Genomic DNA, 19,106 nt, shown 5'->3' with positions numbered 1-19,106 from the left:
TTCCGAGAGCTTTTAAGAGACTGTTCTTAAACAAATATAGATTCCGAAGCTACTTTAAAGTTAAGTATAAATTATGGTACTTATGATTTTATTATAAATCTTTGCCATTTATTTTTCTTTATAATTTTCGATATGCGCTACTCCTTCAACCGCTTTCTTTCTGGTACTCGCAATGCTCTCTACTCCGCTTTAGGCAACTCTCCGATTCGCAAACTTCCGATTGGCAACTCAATAAAATATGGAAACGCTCTTGGATGAATCAGATCATTTTCTTATTTTTATTCTCGAAATGTACACTAGCCTAGAATGAACATGTGCACACACGATCGCGTTTATCGTCGCAGGTGAAATTCGCGCGATAAGTGGAAATCTTCCTGGTGTACGTTAAACGACGACGCTTTATTTCGCAGACAACGGAAGCCGGTCATTCATCGCCGGGCTCATCCGGCAAGACGCGGCTATTGTTCGGAACACCAAAACACCAAAATCCGCATTCCCGCGTTCAGTGTTTTATTCACACGATGTCGTCATGGATAAATAATAAAGCTCCCGGGAAACACGAGGGAACGCACCTGGAAATTACGTTATCTCGCCACGATGTTCCCAGTGACCCTGATCCAGCGCAGTAGCCAACTTTTTGACAATGCAGAAAGTCAAAACATCGGATAAAATATTGTAGGATTTTGTTCTCTTATTTAATATATAATTCTGACCGTATTGTAAGTATGTATTATCAAATATGATGAAAGATGAATTCATTGCAGTAGCTCGTGATAAATAAACCATCTTTGCTTGGAATCACGTTCGTCGTCGTTAGAAAAATTTCTTTACCATCCCTCTTTTTCTTTGTTTTTTTTACCAGAACGGTAATTATCAAAGCCCATATTCGGAACGCGCTTATAATGATAGAAGCGCTTTTAATGTTACTTCTCAGTTAATCAGCAGGTGGTTTTTCAGCCACTTTTAAAGCGCTTTCAATTTCGCGTTGTCAATGTGTTCTGAATATGGGCTCGAATATCCTCAAAGATCGCAACGATTTATTTATACTAAATGCATCCGTAATTATATGTAATATTATAGATATTATGTACGCTAAACATCCCATAATATTTTAAAGATTGGAAAAGTTTCATAATTTTTTAATCTAATTGCTAATCCCGATATTCGTTTATATTTCGTCGTATAAATTTGAACTCTAACCTGTAATTAAGAACTCAATTTTTAATGGCTTCTAAAAGAATAAGAATAAAATCTGATAATGAAAGCACAAAATCTCGAGTCCGAAAGAGAATTTCCATAAAAATCGGAGAGCTTCTACTACGCCATTAGTAAAATTCACGACTCATACGTTCAAGAAACAGTAGCGTATCTATTATGAAAAGACATTATCCCTCTTTTCTGCCGGTGAATCGAAAACTCTTGTATCCAACTCGTTTTACAGAGAATATATGTACGTTATTTTATTTTAAAGAATGTGCACGTGCTTTTTTCCGTGATAAAGTAAAAGATTGTGCTCTTTAAAAAATAGATTTGCCAACATTTCTCTCTTAAGTCTGTTTTATTGTAAATAATAAATTAAAATTGATAGTTCACTCGACATAGAATCTCTTAAAATACTTTTATCTCCGCACAGAAATTGATTTGTATTACTTATCAGTCCGAAGAAATGTATTCTTTTTATATAAGTACAATCGTTAAGTTCTTATTTTCGATATTCTCCTGAGGAAAAGTTCGAAACGAATACGATAATACAGTGTTCGAAATAATTTAAACAAGTCGCATGAATCCCATCAACATAATTCACGGAGCTCCAATATTGCGGTTTTGTAAATATTATAGTTTCGCATTTTCGCATATTTTCGTAAGTAATCTAAACACTATGAATAATGTCCATAAATTTTACGATTTTGCAAACAAATGGAATCACATTCGTATACGCGAGATTCACATAATCTGAATCATGCAGCATTTTTTGATGTTTTACAAATATTGGTAACACCGATTTTATCTCATCAGACATCAAGAAAAATATTCTCACTGGTCGGCCAATCGATCCGTACTCATCAATTCGTGATGAAACCGTGTATAGGAAACGCTATCCTTTGTGGGTATATAGATCGGCCAATCGCCCTTTAAAAGCTATGACATTTGACCTCAAAAGATCGTCCCCGTTTTTCCGTAAATAACTATCAAACTATGGTAACGAAAAGAAAACGTTCCTTTCTCTCTGGAAAAATTTTGCAAAAATCTTGAAAAGAGTTCTTAAAATATTTTTAATTAATCAACTTACTATGACGTCCAAAATATTACAGAATATTATAGAAACATGTTAATTTAAATCCTTAAAATGTTAATTAAAATATTAATTAAAATGTTAACTAAAAATTAATTAAAATAGATTAAAACTAAAATAGTCATCCCAGATTGAAATTTATTCCATAGAAAATAAAAGAAAGAGATAAAGTTTTTTAAATAAATATGTAGCCTTCTAAATTTTCTAGAAAAGCTCTCCGAGTTAAGTACACACACAATTTGCAATATATCATTCCTAAGATTTAGAAATTATGGACTTCATCATCAAAACGGGGAGAATGACACGGATATGCATGCATTGTGATGTAAGATTGGAAATAATGATTAAAAGAAAGGAATTATATAACGACTACTACCCGCTTTTTGTGAACAAATTGGATCGCCGTTAGCTGGAAGATCGCCAGCTGAATGGCGTCGCGGACAATCGAGAAGTAAAAGCAAAGAAACACGAGTGCAGGAAAGAAAGCACCCTACTTTTCGCCATAAAGTTCATTATTTGAAAATTACTTACTAATTTATCCAAATTGACGATATCAATTATGGTCTCTTCGCGTCTTTAAATTAGAGATTCACTTACTTGTAAAACGGCACTTGTGCCGTTTCGTGTCAGATGTCTACTCCTCTTTTTGCGGGACTAAATTTTCTAAGGATTTCCCATGGTGGCACTTTTACTTCGTTTTTTATTTACTTTATCCTCGCCGTAACGTAAACCCCAATAAATCTTTGAGCAGCGCAATATTTTTTAATACAAATTTAATTCGACAGAGCTAAGGTGTCGAGGAAAGGATGTAACGTCATTCACGCTTGAATTGACGCAACACGCAAAAACAGAAATACGCGAGACATGCAAAATAATACGTGTAGAGAGATGCGTTGGGGATTCTATAAAATTGCAAATCGCCACTTTGCAAACCGACGAGACTTTCGTCACGAGTTCCCGATCGTCACAAGTGCGCTGCGAGCTGTATCTCGAGCTCACGAGCATATCTGTGAGCTCTTATCGCGTATTTTTATGTCAACTGCGTCACCTCGACTGCTGGGCCTCAATCTCAAGAATACCATTCGCGAAAATTCTCGTGCATGTATTCTCGATTCAATTTGTACTCTCAATTCTTTCTCTTTCTCGCCTTTCCTCGTGCACCAGAGATGCGCTCATGGAAAATCTTACGATTGGCTGACGAATTTCGCCCCGTGGAAAACCCGGGAAAATGTTACACTCGTAGCAGACAAAACAAGCTGCCATTTCGATGCAACGCGTATAATATCTCACGCGAACAATGCCGTTGTTAAGCACTTTATCAAAATCTTTCGCTTAAGAATTTTCATCACAACGTGAGATAGTATAGCGATCTTGGCGCAAAAGACGCTTTAATGAGCTTCGATGAAGTAAAAGAGTGAAACAATATATCTTTGCAGCAACGAGAGTGTTCTAGCCGGTCAAGCATAAGATTCCAAACTTTTTGCAATGAATATAATTCGATATTTTCCGCGATTATAGAGTAAGAGAAAAGATCCAGTAATTTTTCTTCCGTCTTCCGTGATGTCCTAAACACCGCGTTGTACAAAATTTAGTATTATAAAATATTTGCAAGGACACTCGCCAAGAAGTATCGGGTTCCTCGCCAACTTCGTTGCTTTCGCTCGCTGGACGAAGGACATCGCGAGCGGAATTTCTGCGAGGACCAAGTAGATGACATCATTTCATTTTCTTTCGTGCGCCCGACTTTGAAGTTTGGCAAAATCGATATGGAAGTAAGCTAAATCGAGAAAGAGGGAGTCGCGCGAGACGAGGAAACAGAGAAGATGAGGGAAAATCGGGCCAATCTTCTTTGACCTTTTCGCAAGTTGCTCGGGGAACAAATGACGCCCGCGTACGTCGATACAATTTCTTTTCTGCGTCGCTATTTCGGCCACGCTTCTGGCCACGAAAAATTGGCGAACGAGTCCGCCTGAATAATTCGCGAGCTTCGTTTATGGCCGCCGCCGCTACCGCGAAAGTGTTTATTTATGGCTTTTAAGTATTTTTACTGTACCGCAACGTTAATGGCGTCGCTCTAATTATTCCGCACCGCTCACTAGTATATAAAGGGCAGCAGTCGAAATTACCTGCTTTTTTCGAGCAGCAAATTTAAATATTTAATGCGGTTTTCAGAATATTATTCGAAACTAATACAAGTAACGCGACCGTGAAGAATGTGTATTTTATAAACAAATTTTTTCTGTATGTATATATACAATACATACCAAAAGTTTCCGCTTGTCATGTACGCGAATATAGAGGAGAATCCCCTATTATGAGATATGCTCCTCATATGAGATAATGGGGTTTCTGCTAAACTAGTGACCATCTGTTAGTTCCACCATGAACTTATTACTCTTGGTGTAAAATGTATTTAGTGAAAAATTCATTGTTCGTTATTGCGTTTAGCCTTTGCAAGAAAAGATTTGTGAAATTGTGAACATGTCAAAGGAACTTGAGGTAAGTCTTGAAACCTTGTTTATTATATAATAAGGAAATGGTTGGCAATGAATTCAGTATGCAATGATAGAGTAGAATCGTAGTAACAGGAAAATACGCGATTTGTTGAATTGCTTAATTGTAGAAGTTAGATTTCATGATCGCGGAACCGCTAGGCGCGTGGCTCGTATAATGAGATATTCAGGGTACTCTTAATATGAGATCATTATTGCTCGAATATGAAGATTATGTAGTGTAATAAAAAGAAAGAAAATACTACTTAAGGTTAAAGAAAAGTTAATACGAATTTATATTACGAATTTTTGTGTATTTAATTTTTATAGAATCTGACTATGGAGGTTAGAGATACGAGGAAGCGTCGACAGTGGAATCGTGAAGATTTGGAGAAGGCTGTGGCAGCAGTAGTTTTATAAAACTATCTAATAAAGATTTTAATTGCAATACTGATGTATTTTGCACTTTTAACACCGATTTCTCGAGGTATCTTATATTAGGAGCACACTTTCTCGATCCTGCGTAAAGCTTTTTTTTCAAATTTTTTTAATTTTCAGAAAAAATAATATTTAAATTAGATTTTTCATTTCACCAACCTAAAGCTTATTAAATTCCCTTCAAGGTAACGTATTACATTTTAAAATTCTGCCTATAGATTTCCTTACATTCGGCAAAATCGATATGGTATCTCATAATGGGGACTTTCCTCTACGTATTTCATGGAGTAAAATCAATGATGCTTCCGTATTCTCCTTCATCCGGAATGCCCGCTCCAACACTATCAAAGCTTTTGATATACCATGGCGAAAACGCGTTTTGCCGCGTACGGAAAACGCAACGGTATACTACCTACCCCCTTGCTAAACTCTCAAAGACAAACACAATGGATCAGCTTCGCGCAGACTTTCATAGCCTTTGGAATCCATCCTTGCCCTGCCTTGCTCAAAGCTCGGCTGGGCTACATAAACCGTCGCGAGAGACGACTGCAAATCCTATCGTCCTTCCGCGGATCATGCAGTCGACCGTAGAAATGTTCAGCTGTCTCGTAAACATAGTGACGGACCTTAAGCCAATACGCCAAGCTGGCAATCTCTCTCCGAGCAAATCAAACACAAATTCTCGTATCGCAACAGCATCGATATCGCGGCGATGCGGTATACAAGGTGCTCGTAAATATACTCGATACTATCAGCTACCGATCTTGAGAATGCTCGTTGCAATATAAAATGTTCCGTATTTCCGTAAACTGTTGAAAGATAGAAACTTTCTGACGTTTGGAAATAATGTTTGACTGAAATATCGAAACCTGAAGCAATGTTAATTGTATAATATTATTCAAATCTTTTTAATGGCAGTTTTTAAATTATATTTTCTACGTTAAAAAAGATCGATAGTTCAGGACTACGAAATGCACATTCCGAGCTTCGAGACGAAGCTAATTCCGAGTTGCCAGCTACAGGACCGTCGGAGAAAATTAGCGGAAGTACTGTCGCTGCTAATTTCTCACCCCACTACTCGCCATTAAGTCGCACCCTCGTCTCTACCCCAATTTCTTCCGCATTTAAAGCCGCGCCGCATTTGATGCCGCAAATTACAGAAATACAATTTCGACCGGTAAAAATCTGTATCTCTCACGCGGATTGCAGTCTTTCAGAGAGAACGTGGAAAAACGTGCATGCCAATTTTATTTTTTTAGGGACACAGGTTTGTTTTCAAGATAAATTGATATCAATTTTGAGAAATGATATTTGTATATAGAAAAACGCAGATTTATTCCTTGGCATTTATCGAAACATTTTTCTTTCTTAAAAGAGGATACAAATCGTTTGTGCGAAATTGCGCTTTTAACTGGCCCGATCGAACGCGCGCGAATCTCGTCGGGTCCCTCTTTCGGTAACAGAGAACCCGTATTTTTCTTTGACACGGTGCGCGCACACTGAGGGGAACAAATAGAGCCCATCCAAGTTAGAAAGGCAAACGAACCGAAGGGGAGAGGTTTCGCACAGCGCGCGCGAAAATCCGCTAAATTTGCCGATCGGAATGTACACAAAGGGCCGGATGTTCAGGTCTTTCGCAGAATTCACGGGATTCGCGCGGGAGTCAAAGCGCGATAACTGGATAACGAAGTTAATCACTGCACCTGTCCAATCCACACCGTCGACGTACTTTGATTCGGCTTGTTCCGGGCAACGCATCACGATCCATGAATTTTTCCCCGGCGAGAGGGGCGGGAGAGGAGGAAAAGGGGTGAAAATTACGGGATTTTTTGTCACGGCGGTCCTGTCTGCCGGCACTGGAAGGCCCGGCTCGTTACGGCCATCTAATTAACGCGACGAATGCAAGCCTGTGCTAATTAGCGCGCGCACAATTATTATTACCAGCCGTCAAAGTACCGCGTCATCACGATCACGATGATCACGATAGATGCGTTTCGAGCTGAAACACGTATTGCGGATCGCAGATTATTTGAGAGACAAGTAATCGGTAACTCTCATCGGATGCGCTCTGAAATAAATTTGTTTTATTTATTGGTTGCTCGCATGTCACTTGCAAAATATACATTAATGGACATTAAGATATCTAAAACATTAAGTGAAAATGAAACGAGTAATGTATATTCCGCGCGAAAAACAGTAATAAATATAAATATAATAATCACTGGAGATAAAAACGTTTGATATATAAATGTGATTCGAACGTGCAGGTATTATAAATTAAAACTGAATAAAAAATGAGCCTTTCTAGATTATTGCGATGCATCTCGGAGCAATAATTACTGACAGAAAGTATTCAACGACAGCAGGCATTTGAAAAAATAAGTTATGAGACAAAAGCATTTTTAAATTAGTAGATGAAAGTATTAATATTATTCCTACCGACAAAAAGCAGATTTGCATAAAAATAAAGGGAGAACGTTGCAGACACAATACATGTAATATGATAATTATTCCAGTGAAAACAATTATATCGAACCTAAATTACCAATTTAATATTTTTTAAATAACGCGATTTAATTATAAATCAATAAAATTGCATCTACCGTTTACTTGCTAGAGGGTGCCACATGATGCATCAGAATGGAGCCGATATTGCAGCTATTCTCTGTATCAGCGGGAGGGCTTTAGAAGCTCCCTGTGGTACCGGCATCATGTAACGCGAGAGACCTGCTTTACCGCTGGTATTTAACACGCTCTTGATTATTAAAAACAACTAACTTTTCCAATCAAATAAAACAATTAAAAATAATTGACTAACGCAACTCAATTATTGTATCCAATCTAGATCAACGGACATGTGTAATTATTACAATATCGATAAATAAATATTACAATATCGACATTTATGCTTGTTTTATATTTTTCGGCCGCGATATCGCATAAAACATACATTATACAATTCAGTTTAATTTAAATTTCGAAATATTGGCAATTTTATATTCGCTAACGTGAATTGCGTACGTATATATATATATAATATATTATAATATTTTACCAATACATCATATACTTCTTCAATCGTTCAACAGGAAATATGTATTTCACTTTAGATGCAAAACGAATTGCAGTTAGAGAGAAAGAGAAAGGAAAAAAATTATGAAGTATTATAAAGTAAGCAAAAGTACAAATATTACGAGAAAAAGTGATACGAGCTTCATCAAGGCTCGAAAATTAAAATTAAAAGTACGTTTCGATAGCGAAGTGTGTAAACGTGCATTAGCGAGCAACGGAGCTCTCCGAATTTTCTCAGGAAAACTCGCACAGTGTTTTCATCGTTCTGCAATCCACGACGAGTCGGAGGAGATTCGCCAGTTGGCCGGAGACCAACAATGTCAATGGCATTTCCGAGGCGAGTTGGTGAAACGGCGGGGCGAGGCCTCGGATACGTCGAGGAAACTCGCAATTAAGGGGCCAGACATCCTGCTTGGACTGACTCGGACCAACAGGTACCCACGGATGAGTTATCATCGTCTCGACAGATATTATTGGATATTATCACCGTCACTTGCACCGCCTCGCGATAATTCCGTCCGCGAGTCGTCGTCGCGAAAAACGCGTCGCGATTTGCATACGTGATTTACGTTTCATTCTCGGGCGCGTCCTCGTCGCCGAAACTGTACGAATTCTTGGCTAATGAAATTCGACCGCAGATAAATCTGCAAGGTACAAGGACGCGCGATGATGCCTCGTGGAAAAATAAGTCCGATTCACGGAATGAATATTTTCTGGTGCATAGGGCTTTGTCTGCAATTTTCTCGGAAACAATGAAGAAGAAAATGTTTCGCGATGAACATTCAGATCTTTATTAAAGTTCCTCGGCTGTGAATTGTAAAGTACTTTTGAAAAGGCGAAACGCAGAATATATTATAGCGTGTTTCTTCATCTTACGAAGAATATGCAAATATCTACAATTTTTATTAGAATCAACTATTGTTTTTAAAAGAAGCTTAAAAATGATTAGAAAGAAGCGAAGTTTTGTGGGATTTCTTGGGCGTTTTTCTCGAGCTTCGTTGCTCGATTTACTTCGTTCATATCGTGTTCTATTTATAGCAACCTGCTACTGATACTTTTAAGCGTACTTACCTCCAGGTGAGGTTTCGATACGGCCATTGCTGTCCGTGAATCGTGAAACGTTTATGCCTCGTCTTGGCGAATCTGGGATCCGGCTGGTCCGGTAATCCGCATCTTCTGGCCTTCATCAACTTCTTTGTCGCTTCATCGATCTCGCCTGTCACGGGGATACCGCCGAATTTCTGACAAGAGCACAGAATTAAATTTAAAGAAGCATCGCAAGTTGAAAAGTTTAATTAAATTAAAAACCTATGCAATAAACAAAAAAGTAACAGATGAAAGATTTTCGATTCGAGTTTGATATGTGGGGTAATCCCTCTTCGTTTTCTACGTAAATTTTGTTCTTTTTTGCAGGACTACAGGAAATCAAATATCATCGTATAAAATTTTTCACGAAAAACCGTATTTTAAAACGTAAACTAGTTATACACGAAGGTATCGAAATGTAAAAGGATAAAACCGAAACATTATGTATCTCACTGTTACAAACGAGTCCGAACACAGCAGTAGATCGTTTAAATAGTTTTTTCCAGGAATATAACTGGTTCCTTCAATCAACGAGGATCCGTTTTTCCCTCTCCGAACGCACGGATGAACGTTTCAAGCAATTCGACCAGAAACCCGTTCAAAATCTGACAAACGTGTATATTGATAAAACCATCGAGATGTATTTTATGAACAAAAGAGCTCCGGACTCGAGATTAGAATGTCCGAGGCATTCCGTTGCGTTTCATTTTGCGTTTGAATTTGATCTCTTCGATCGACCATTCCCTTCCCACCTTTACCTCTCGCCTCCTTTCTTTACTCGTTTACTTCCTTCCTCCAGACATTGGTTAAGAATGCAACCCTTCGCGACGAAAACGCGGTAAGAATGCCGCGCGCGTTCGCTCGATGAAGATTTACATGAGAATTGAGAAGATATTTTCGTCGACATTTCGTTCAATGAAACCCCTCAGGACGTTTGCCCCATTTTCCCATTTCCTCTCGACCGGATTTCCATCGATTCGCACACGGCAGCTTCCACCAAACATTCACCGACTGGATCGCGTTTCGAGATAAATGTTAATATAATAGCATCCCCGTGGAATAAAGAAATCTGCTTGACTCCATCAAATGCACCGTGTGCACGTATCTTGTTTAAGAATATATCCTATCAATCCTAATAATCAAGTTACTATTGAAAATGTTTAATAATATCGTTGAATCGTTGGAAATTATATCGAGAAGAATCGATGTGGGTATTTGAAACGCATTTTATTAATTGAAAAATGAAGTTTATGTAATTAAAATCTTTTAATTGTATATGCAAAAACAACAATAATAGAAAATTTGAAAATATTTTTAAAAAATAAAGTTGAGAATATTATTTCTCAAAAAGTATTTAACTTTTTTTTAAATGTTCTGTTCCCCTGTATTTTGTAAATTTTATTCACCTGCAAATCTTTTATTGCATCTCTGAGCTGGTCCTCTGTTCGTAGATTTCCTGTCTCGAAACCTGTCTGAGGTAAGTAGCCGAATTTCATGAGATAGTTTTGCTGTAACAAAAAAAGAAATTAGTTAATATCATAAAATTAAAAATTATATCAACAATAATAATAATAAATAGAGAGAAGCAGAGAAAGGAACAATTACACAGTAATTAAAATAAAACATATATTAAAAATAATGTTACAAAAACAAACATAGTTTTTATTCTAAACTAAAGTTATTTTTGCACAATATTTATATATTACTGAACGAAAGCAGAAAACGTATTGCCAAGAAACTGCGAAACAAGACTATCATTTCGCGCAGATCCAAGAACTCTGAATCTTATACGTCGCTAATTCATTATCAAAATGTACTGCAAATTGAGAGATGTTATCGTGAGATAAGGAACATATTCGCGAGTTTGCAACCACCTTACGTTCTCGTGCCGACGTGCGACTCGCTATTACTTTATACATATCGCACCGTGATTGGTCTAACCGGCCCTAATGAGAAATAGTTGAGCAAGTATGCAATATCAGATCGTGCATGCAGCGATTATCACGGTACGATAACTCCCTCCCCCTCTCCCTCGCTTTCTCTCGCGCAATTGACTCGTTGGCTAGCAGGATGATTTATTGAATCGCAAAGCCGATAGGTACCGCAGCAAAATTTACTCTTCCTTTTTTCACGCTTCTAATGAGCACGAAAGGTGAGCCAGAACGAAAAACCATTTCGCTACACGAGTTCGTTATCGTAACGAGAATAAAGCCCGCGCGCACAGTGTAATATCGGAATGCACGTAGACAAATACGTTTATTTGCGCTTACCTATCGATTCGTCTATATAACATATCGGCTAAAAACAGCGGCGTTGGAAAAAAATTTAACACGATATCTCACGGAACGCGAGACATTCTCCAAAGTATTTTCACGAAATGCAGCCCGATAAAGATACATTGACGTAAATAAATATTACAGGTTGATTGGATAATAAGAGTAACATCTTAATATTAACGCTCAACTCTTAATTTCAAATTTCTGAATTTTTTAAATTTCGCGTTCAATAATATTGGTTTTTATCGACTGAAGCAGTTAACAGGAAGTGTTCTTGAACGTTACTCGTTAGTGCAAAAAATTTTCTTGCCGATTAATCAACTGGCAAATGAAAATCCGATGAATACCGTGCTTCCAGCCTTCTGGGAACTAACTCGCAACTTTGTCGATTTGTTTCGCGGAAAGAATAATGTGGAGATTGCGGATATAGCTTTTTTAGCTTTAGAAGAGAATGCACGAGGTCCGATAAAGAGGTGAAAGATCATAAATCAACGGAAACTCGCGAGACGTAAACGGTTATTCTCTCGTGTCAAGCCACGCTACCACGCAGCTAGTCATTTGCAGCATTCAACATTCTTTCTAGATCGTTACGTGCGTGGCCGTAAATGGCAAATTACACGCCATAGAATCGGGAGAGAGTATAGTTGCATATAGTTTACAAAGCTTATATTATGGTATTCACGCAAAACGTAAATGCGGATAATATTATGCATAAATATCCTGCTTACATGCGGAACGTATGCGGGACGCGCGTGGGCGTTTACGTGGTCGGCCTGAGGAATTAATTAGGACGAGCTAAATTATTGTTTGACTAAATTATTTAATAACATAAATAATACCGTATATCGTGTAGAAAAATGGCTTATCAGAAAGACTTGTCAGGGAAAATAATTTTTCTATACACATAACTGGATCACAAATCCGCAGTTGTGAATAACTCGATTAATTCTAATCTAAATAATATTTTCTCGTAATCTTGAAATAATAATTTCGAGTATAATGTTGCAAAAATATGCAAAGTAAACTGATAAGCCAGTTTCGGTGTCAATGTAATTTCGCGGATCGTCAGCGTACTAAAACCGCCGTGAATTTCGCGGAAGGCGTCTCTCGGGATGACGAAACGGTCGCAAAAGAGTTTGTTAGCCGACATGGCGGGGTATCGCTATCTTTAGGGGTTCCCGAGGAACCGCTCGAAGGGAGCCTCGTGCTCGCCGCGGGAACGAATTCCGATTTCGCGCTGGGAAATAAAAGAATGCTCTCGCGCGTTGTGTTCTGCGACTTTCGCTGGAGACAGAACGGAGACGAGAAGAGAAGAAAGGGCGACTATTCCAAGTGAGCGAATTTCGTCTATAGATTTTTTTCGGTAAATGTACCAATTGTAAGTGTTTCGTGGGGAGTTGCTTCCAAAAAGTGGTATTTTTCTTCTTTTTCCTTTGCGAGATTTTTAGCATCATGATCAAACGACAAGTAGGAAGTAATCTCGAAATAATTTAGCCGATTTGATTATTTGATCAAACGTTCGTTTATACAGTATTTCTTTAATTTCAATAAAATCGATGACAGTCGATAACCAAACGGTTATCTTTTTCGTAATATTATCATTTAGACGATGGAATATCTCTTCAAGATTCAGCTGTGATAATAACGAGCGAGATTCCGGAGTTTTGAGTGCCCAGCATCCGAAATTCGTCGCAAGTCAATTTCATCGAGACGATCCCGATCTACGAAAAACGACGTTGAGTGCAAACGACGCGAGTAATTTCGCTCATTCGCGCGTGTCCCTTCGAGCATGAACGAATCGAAAGCAAACCTCCGATGCTCTCAACAAAAGGGTCTTTGAGATCGTTGGAACGTCATTACGACGATTGATGTTCGATCTCGCCCACTCCATCCAATCTGCATCTCTCTTTCAAAGGTTTCAATTCTCTGTCCTTCAAAACATGCATTACTATTCGCACGTATAAATGACGATATTTACTGTTTGACGTTTGAAAGTGATACGGGAGCATGTGGGTGAAAAAATCACATGGTGAAATATTTTTTATGATACGCTCTGATATCATATTCTGATGTAATACTGAAAATCCCGCAAGCATCTTCAAAGAAAAATGCTGTTTTTAAATGTAACTTGGTAAGCATAAAAATTTACAAAATAAAAATTGTTCATAGAAAGAGATATGGACAAAATATTGTTTAAGGGATCTATATTTTTAATAAAATTATAATAAGATTAATTAATTTCATGTTCAGTTATTATAATTCAAACGCGTTATTTTCGTTAGCGCTTTGACGTCACCAGTGGCAATGATTTTTGTCAGCATTATTTCGCCGACTTATGAGAGAAATGCAAAGATGTGCTTCACTAAAGTTATTGCCTTCGCTTATCGTGGCCTCCATTTTTTGGATCCATCTACGTGTTATTATCTTATCGAGAATTGATTAGAGGCAAACGACAGCAAGAAGGGTCGGACAATCAGATAACGTTACCGGAAGAAAACGTCAATGTAATTTGTTATTTATTCAAGCATCTCCAGAATTCACTTCTGTGAATAGGGAACTCAAATCCACATAAATATAGTTTAAGAAAGTCACGTACAAACGGTGCTAAACAATTTCCAGAATATATATATATATTTTTTTTTCTCTCTCGTTCTACAAATATACGATTATTTAAATATTTTTATAAAGATTTATTCTTTTCAGTTCTTGACATTTTATATATATTTTATATATATAGGAAGATGTCAAGAACTGAAAAGAATAAATCTTTATAAAAATATTTAAATAATCGTATATTTATAGAACAAGAGAGAAAATATATTTCTTTCAAAATACTAAAATATATAAAAGATGCAGGAATATTAAAATATAAAAAATATATGTACTATGTATGTGGAAATAAAGAAAGAAAATATTATTCAAGTATATTATTTCTACGAATGCTTAATAGTTAGATATTATCTCTGTCATTAACTGCCAAGATCAAATTATCAATGACCAAATAAAATAATGATCTGGCATCTACAAAAATCAGCGATTAGGTCGGCGCATTTTATTACTCCAGTTATCCTCGTTTCACGTTTATCTCTTTAAACGGGACTATCCTGACTACCGGCAGTCATAAAGCGTCTTTTACGGTACATTACGTGTTCTTTACCAACCATGTCTCGCCATATACGCATCGAGTCGGCCTGTAAAAGCGCGCGAGCACGCACGTGCGTCGTTCACGAAGGGGGACACAGACAGGGAGGCCCGGAGGGGTGGTCGTCGGACTTAGGCCGTGTTTGGTCATCGAGCACGCAAGATTTCTCCCGCATTGTGTTCCTCCCGCGGATCCCTTTTGCTTTGGAGAACCGGTTGCATCGCGCACTGCCCGCTTGCGCCGCCATTTAAGGCGGATAATTTATATCGAGGAATGTCTCGAACAAAGAGATATTTTCGGTGACTGCCCTCCGCTTCTAGTCCTGTTTGGCCCGGCTTGAACGCGCTTCTGGTACGCGTATCGTAAATGCGTATCGTAACGCGAGGAATGATGCTGAATCTTCTTCATAATTCGGAACTGATTTTCTTACAATTGCACGCAAAATGACTTGCCTGTGAAAGCTAAAGATAGGAAATGAAAAACCGAAAAATAAATGTAAATGAAAAATATTGGAAAATGGGATAACAATGAGATATTGGATATTCGATTACATGCTGTAGAAATAAAAATTCCACTCTGAAAAAAGCCGTGTTAAATCAATCGAAATCATTGTTTCTTCTTTTTCGCGACGCTGATTGGTTATCTCGATTCGCGTTGTGCGTTATGTTCAGTTTAGATTACCATCGCGCGGCTGTCTTCGCGTGGAGGTTAACACTTTGGTTGAGTGTGATAATTGTGCATATAATAAATAATAGATGAATATTATTATTCGAAAACATTATTAATATTGAAAACTAAAATAGCGCGCGCCTGTGTTGTACTGGTAACAATATAAATATCCCAGAACTCCTCGGAAAAAGAAAAAAATTTTAATGGCTAGAACTTTTTTATTTATTGTTTTAACGAATTTTAAATCATCGAGAACTCTAGGCAATATGCCAAATAACAATATAAATATCCCAGAACTCCTCGGAAAAAGAAAAAAATTTTAATGGCTAGAACTTTTTTATTTATTGTTTTAACGAATTTTAAATCATCGAGAACTCTAGGCAATATGCCAAATAACAATATAAATACCCCAGAACTCCTCGGAAAAAGAAAAAATTTATATAGCTAAAACTTTTTCATTTGTGTATTTAAAGGATTTTCAATAGTCGAGAACTCTAGGCAATATCCCAAATAATAATATAGATACCCCAGAACTCCTCGGAAAAAGAAAAAATTTATATAGCTAAAACTTTTTCATTTGTGTATTTAAAGGATTTTCAATAGTCGAGAACTCTAGGCAATATAAAAAATAATGATATCAACAACTCAGAACTCCTCGGAAAAAGAAAAAATTTTAATAGCTAGAACTTTTTCATTTCTAAGGCCCAATTTCTTCACCTCTCGATAACTTTATCCAAAAGGTATCTCGTAGAATCAGTTTTCTTCACCTTTTTAACCTGAGAATATGGTAATTTATAATAACATTCTAGACACTTTGTGTCGAAAGTGAGTAGTATAAAGAATAGCTATCCGTTAAATACGTAATCAGAGGTTTCAATGAAGAAAGGAAATTTTTAGTTATCTGGAAGATAGCTATTGAGAAGTATGAAGAAACCGGGCATAAATTTAAAGGATTTTCAATCGTCGAAAACTCTTCGCAATATGCCAAATCCACTCTTAAAAATCCGTGTTAAATGTCTTCGTGTGGAGGTTAACAATTTGGTAAAGTGTAATAATTGTGCATATAATAAATAATAGATGAATATTATTATTCGAAAACATTATTAATATTGAAAAATGAAATAGCGCGCGCCTGTGTTGTACTAGTTAAGGTATAAATTGTATGTGAATACGAAACGTACAAATTAATGAAACGTTATCATTACTTTGTTTTTACTCGGAAAAACGCGAGCAAAAATTCATTTTATTAGCAGCCGTATTCATTTTATTAAAGAATTAATTAAATAATCTGAAATTCCTCACATTTCCGTTGGTTTTGCTCGTGTTTTTCCGAGCGGAAGACAAAGTAATGATAATGTTGCATTACCATTGCGATGAGATCATGGTAATCGTAAAACAGCAAGTCGCGAAGCTGAATTCACGAAGACATAAAGCCCGTTCCGTGGATCCCAGGAATAGTTATCGGAGACCACCAGTGAACCCTGAAGCGACACGGAGTGCTCGGGGTGGCGAGCAAAAGGGCAAGGTCGTCGCGTTTGTTGCACTATGTCGCTGCACTTATCGAGTTGCGAGAGGAAAAGTCGCGCGATGAAGAAACTCGGTCACGGTTGCCGATAACGTCGACAGAAGAAAGAAGAGTTTCTTTCCTAGGCAAGCAAGAAAAACGGAGAACGCTTAGATCATCGTTGACCCTCAATGCACAAAGAACGTCAGAGCACGCAATCTCCAATACGGATGAAAAAGAATCGGAATCTTCGGGATAAACGGGAGATATTACTCAGTACTCCAATCAAGACGTTAGTAATTAACCAGGGGCAATTGGCAAGCGATTCAACTTATTTTTCGCTCTTATAAATCGAAGAAGATTAATTCTGAATTTTTAAAGATACTATTATATACAGGGTGTTTCCTAAGTAAGTAGACAAACTTAAGGAGGATATTCCTTGGCTTATTTTAAGAAGAAAAGGTCATATAAACATATGTCCTAAACTGCTTTGTTTTCCAAAAAAAAGTACATCACTGTTTTCGTTCACTTTTCGTTTATTATATTGGGTCATTAAGTATGAAACTTTACAAATGTAAAAGCGCCATCTTTAACATTTGTTATCTCAAATTTGGCGCCAGACGTCAGTATCAGGTTAGGTTAGTGTGATAGATGTATGTTCGCTCTTCAAATGTCATATTTGTTTGTTCAAATATCTTCATTAGTTTTATTGGTCGATTCTTTTTTATAGAACTATGGAAAAGTCCAAAATTCGTGTGATTTATGAATATGAGTTCCGCCGTGGAACCACAGTGTCGGAGACAGCTCGTAATATCAACGCTGTATTTGGTGAAGGTTCAACTACTAAAGCAACGGTGGGCAATTGGTTCAAAAACTTTAGAGATGGAGATTTCAGCCTCGCTAATGAGCCACGTGGAAGACCAAAGACGAAGGTGGATAATGATCACTTGAGAGCCGTAGTAGAGTCCGATCCATCTCAAAGTACACGTGAATTGGCATCGATATTCAATGTTTCCATACCCACCATATTGTTCATTTAGCTGCAATTGGTAAGATAAAGAAGTTGGACAAATGGGTCCCGCACGAATTGACCGATGCGCAGCAGGCGCAACGTCTAGAGGCTTCCCCTTCTTTGCTTTCCCGTCACAAAAATGAATCTTTTTTTAATCGAATTGTGACCTGCGATGAAAAGTGGATACTCTACGACAATCGTAAACGCTCACATCAGTGGTTGAACGCTGATGAACCACCGAGACATCACGCGAAACCCAACGTTACACAGAAGAAGCTTATGGTGACTGTTTGGTGGTCCAGGTCAGGTGTTATCTACTACAACTTTATGAAACCTGGTACATCGATAACGGCTGAAGTATATTGCAAGCAACTGGACGAAATGATGCAACAACTTGCTATTAAACAACCGAAATTGGTCAATCGGTCAATGCCAATCCTGTTGCATGATAATGCTCGACCGCACACTGCACGACTGACCGTGGCAAAGCTACAGGAGTTGGAATTGGAAACTCTCCGTTATCCACCATATTCACCAGATCTATCACCTACCGACTATCACTTCTTCCGGAATTTGGACAACTTGTTGGTGGGAAAATTGTTCAATTCTCAACAGGCAGTCGAAACAGCCTTCCGCGACTTCATCGATTCCCGTACTCCTGGCTTCTATAGTAGAGGCATAGACCAACTACCACTAAAATGGCAGAAGTGTGTAGATAACATGGGCGCATACTTCGATTGAAAATAAATCATGTCCATGTGCCAAAAAATGCAAAAGTTTATGTTCTATTTGTAAAGTTTCATACTTAATGACCCAATAGAACAGTTTGTGTTATTGCAAATGAAACAAATGAAAAACTTTTTGATTGGTCCTGTCTTTCTTCCCTTGAGACTTAACGGTGCTTCGTATGTACATTTTCTTGAAGATGAGCTACCTTTGGAAGATATTCCACTCATGCTCAGAAATAGAATGTGGTTTATGCATAATGGCGCTCCACCCCACTTTAGCTTAGCAGTTCGTCAATTTTTGAACAGGAAGTTTGCCAATCGATGGATCGGTCGAGGTACTCAAAGACCATTTATGGCCTGCAAGATCCCCAGACTTAAATCCAGTAGATTTTTT

At 37.6% G+C, this 19,106-nt stretch overlaps 1 protein-coding gene and 1 pseudogene across 3 annotated transcripts in view; one reads left to right on the top strand and one right to left on the bottom strand.

The window, feature by feature from the left end:
- LOC105283753 (matrix metalloproteinase-2) overlaps positions 1-19,106 on the bottom strand; it is a 243,452-nt gene that overhangs the window by 136,501 nt on the left and 87,845 nt on the right. For all 3 annotated transcript variants that reach the window (XM_011346782.3, XM_011346781.2, XM_020033093.2), the window contains 2 exons: positions 10,788-10,889; positions 9,367-9,536 (listed from right to left, as the gene is read on the bottom strand). In XM_011346782.3, the coding sequence (XP_011345084.1) occupies positions 9,367-9,536; positions 10,788-10,889 (272 nt within the window). The remainder of the gene's footprint in view (positions 1-9,366; positions 9,537-10,787; positions 10,890-19,106) is intronic.
- On the top strand, positions 17,707-18,725 carry LOC113562833 (annotated as a pseudogene).

Source organism: Ooceraea biroi, chromosome 10, assembly GCF_003672135.1.
Source record: "Ooceraea biroi isolate clonal line C1 chromosome 10, Obir_v5.4, whole genome shotgun sequence".
In the NCBI taxonomy this organism is placed as follows: Eukaryota; Metazoa; Arthropoda; class Insecta; order Hymenoptera; family Formicidae; genus Ooceraea; species Ooceraea biroi.
The sequence above is the reverse complement of the archived record's forward strand: the minus strand, read 5'-3'. Positions and strand labels throughout refer to the sequence as shown.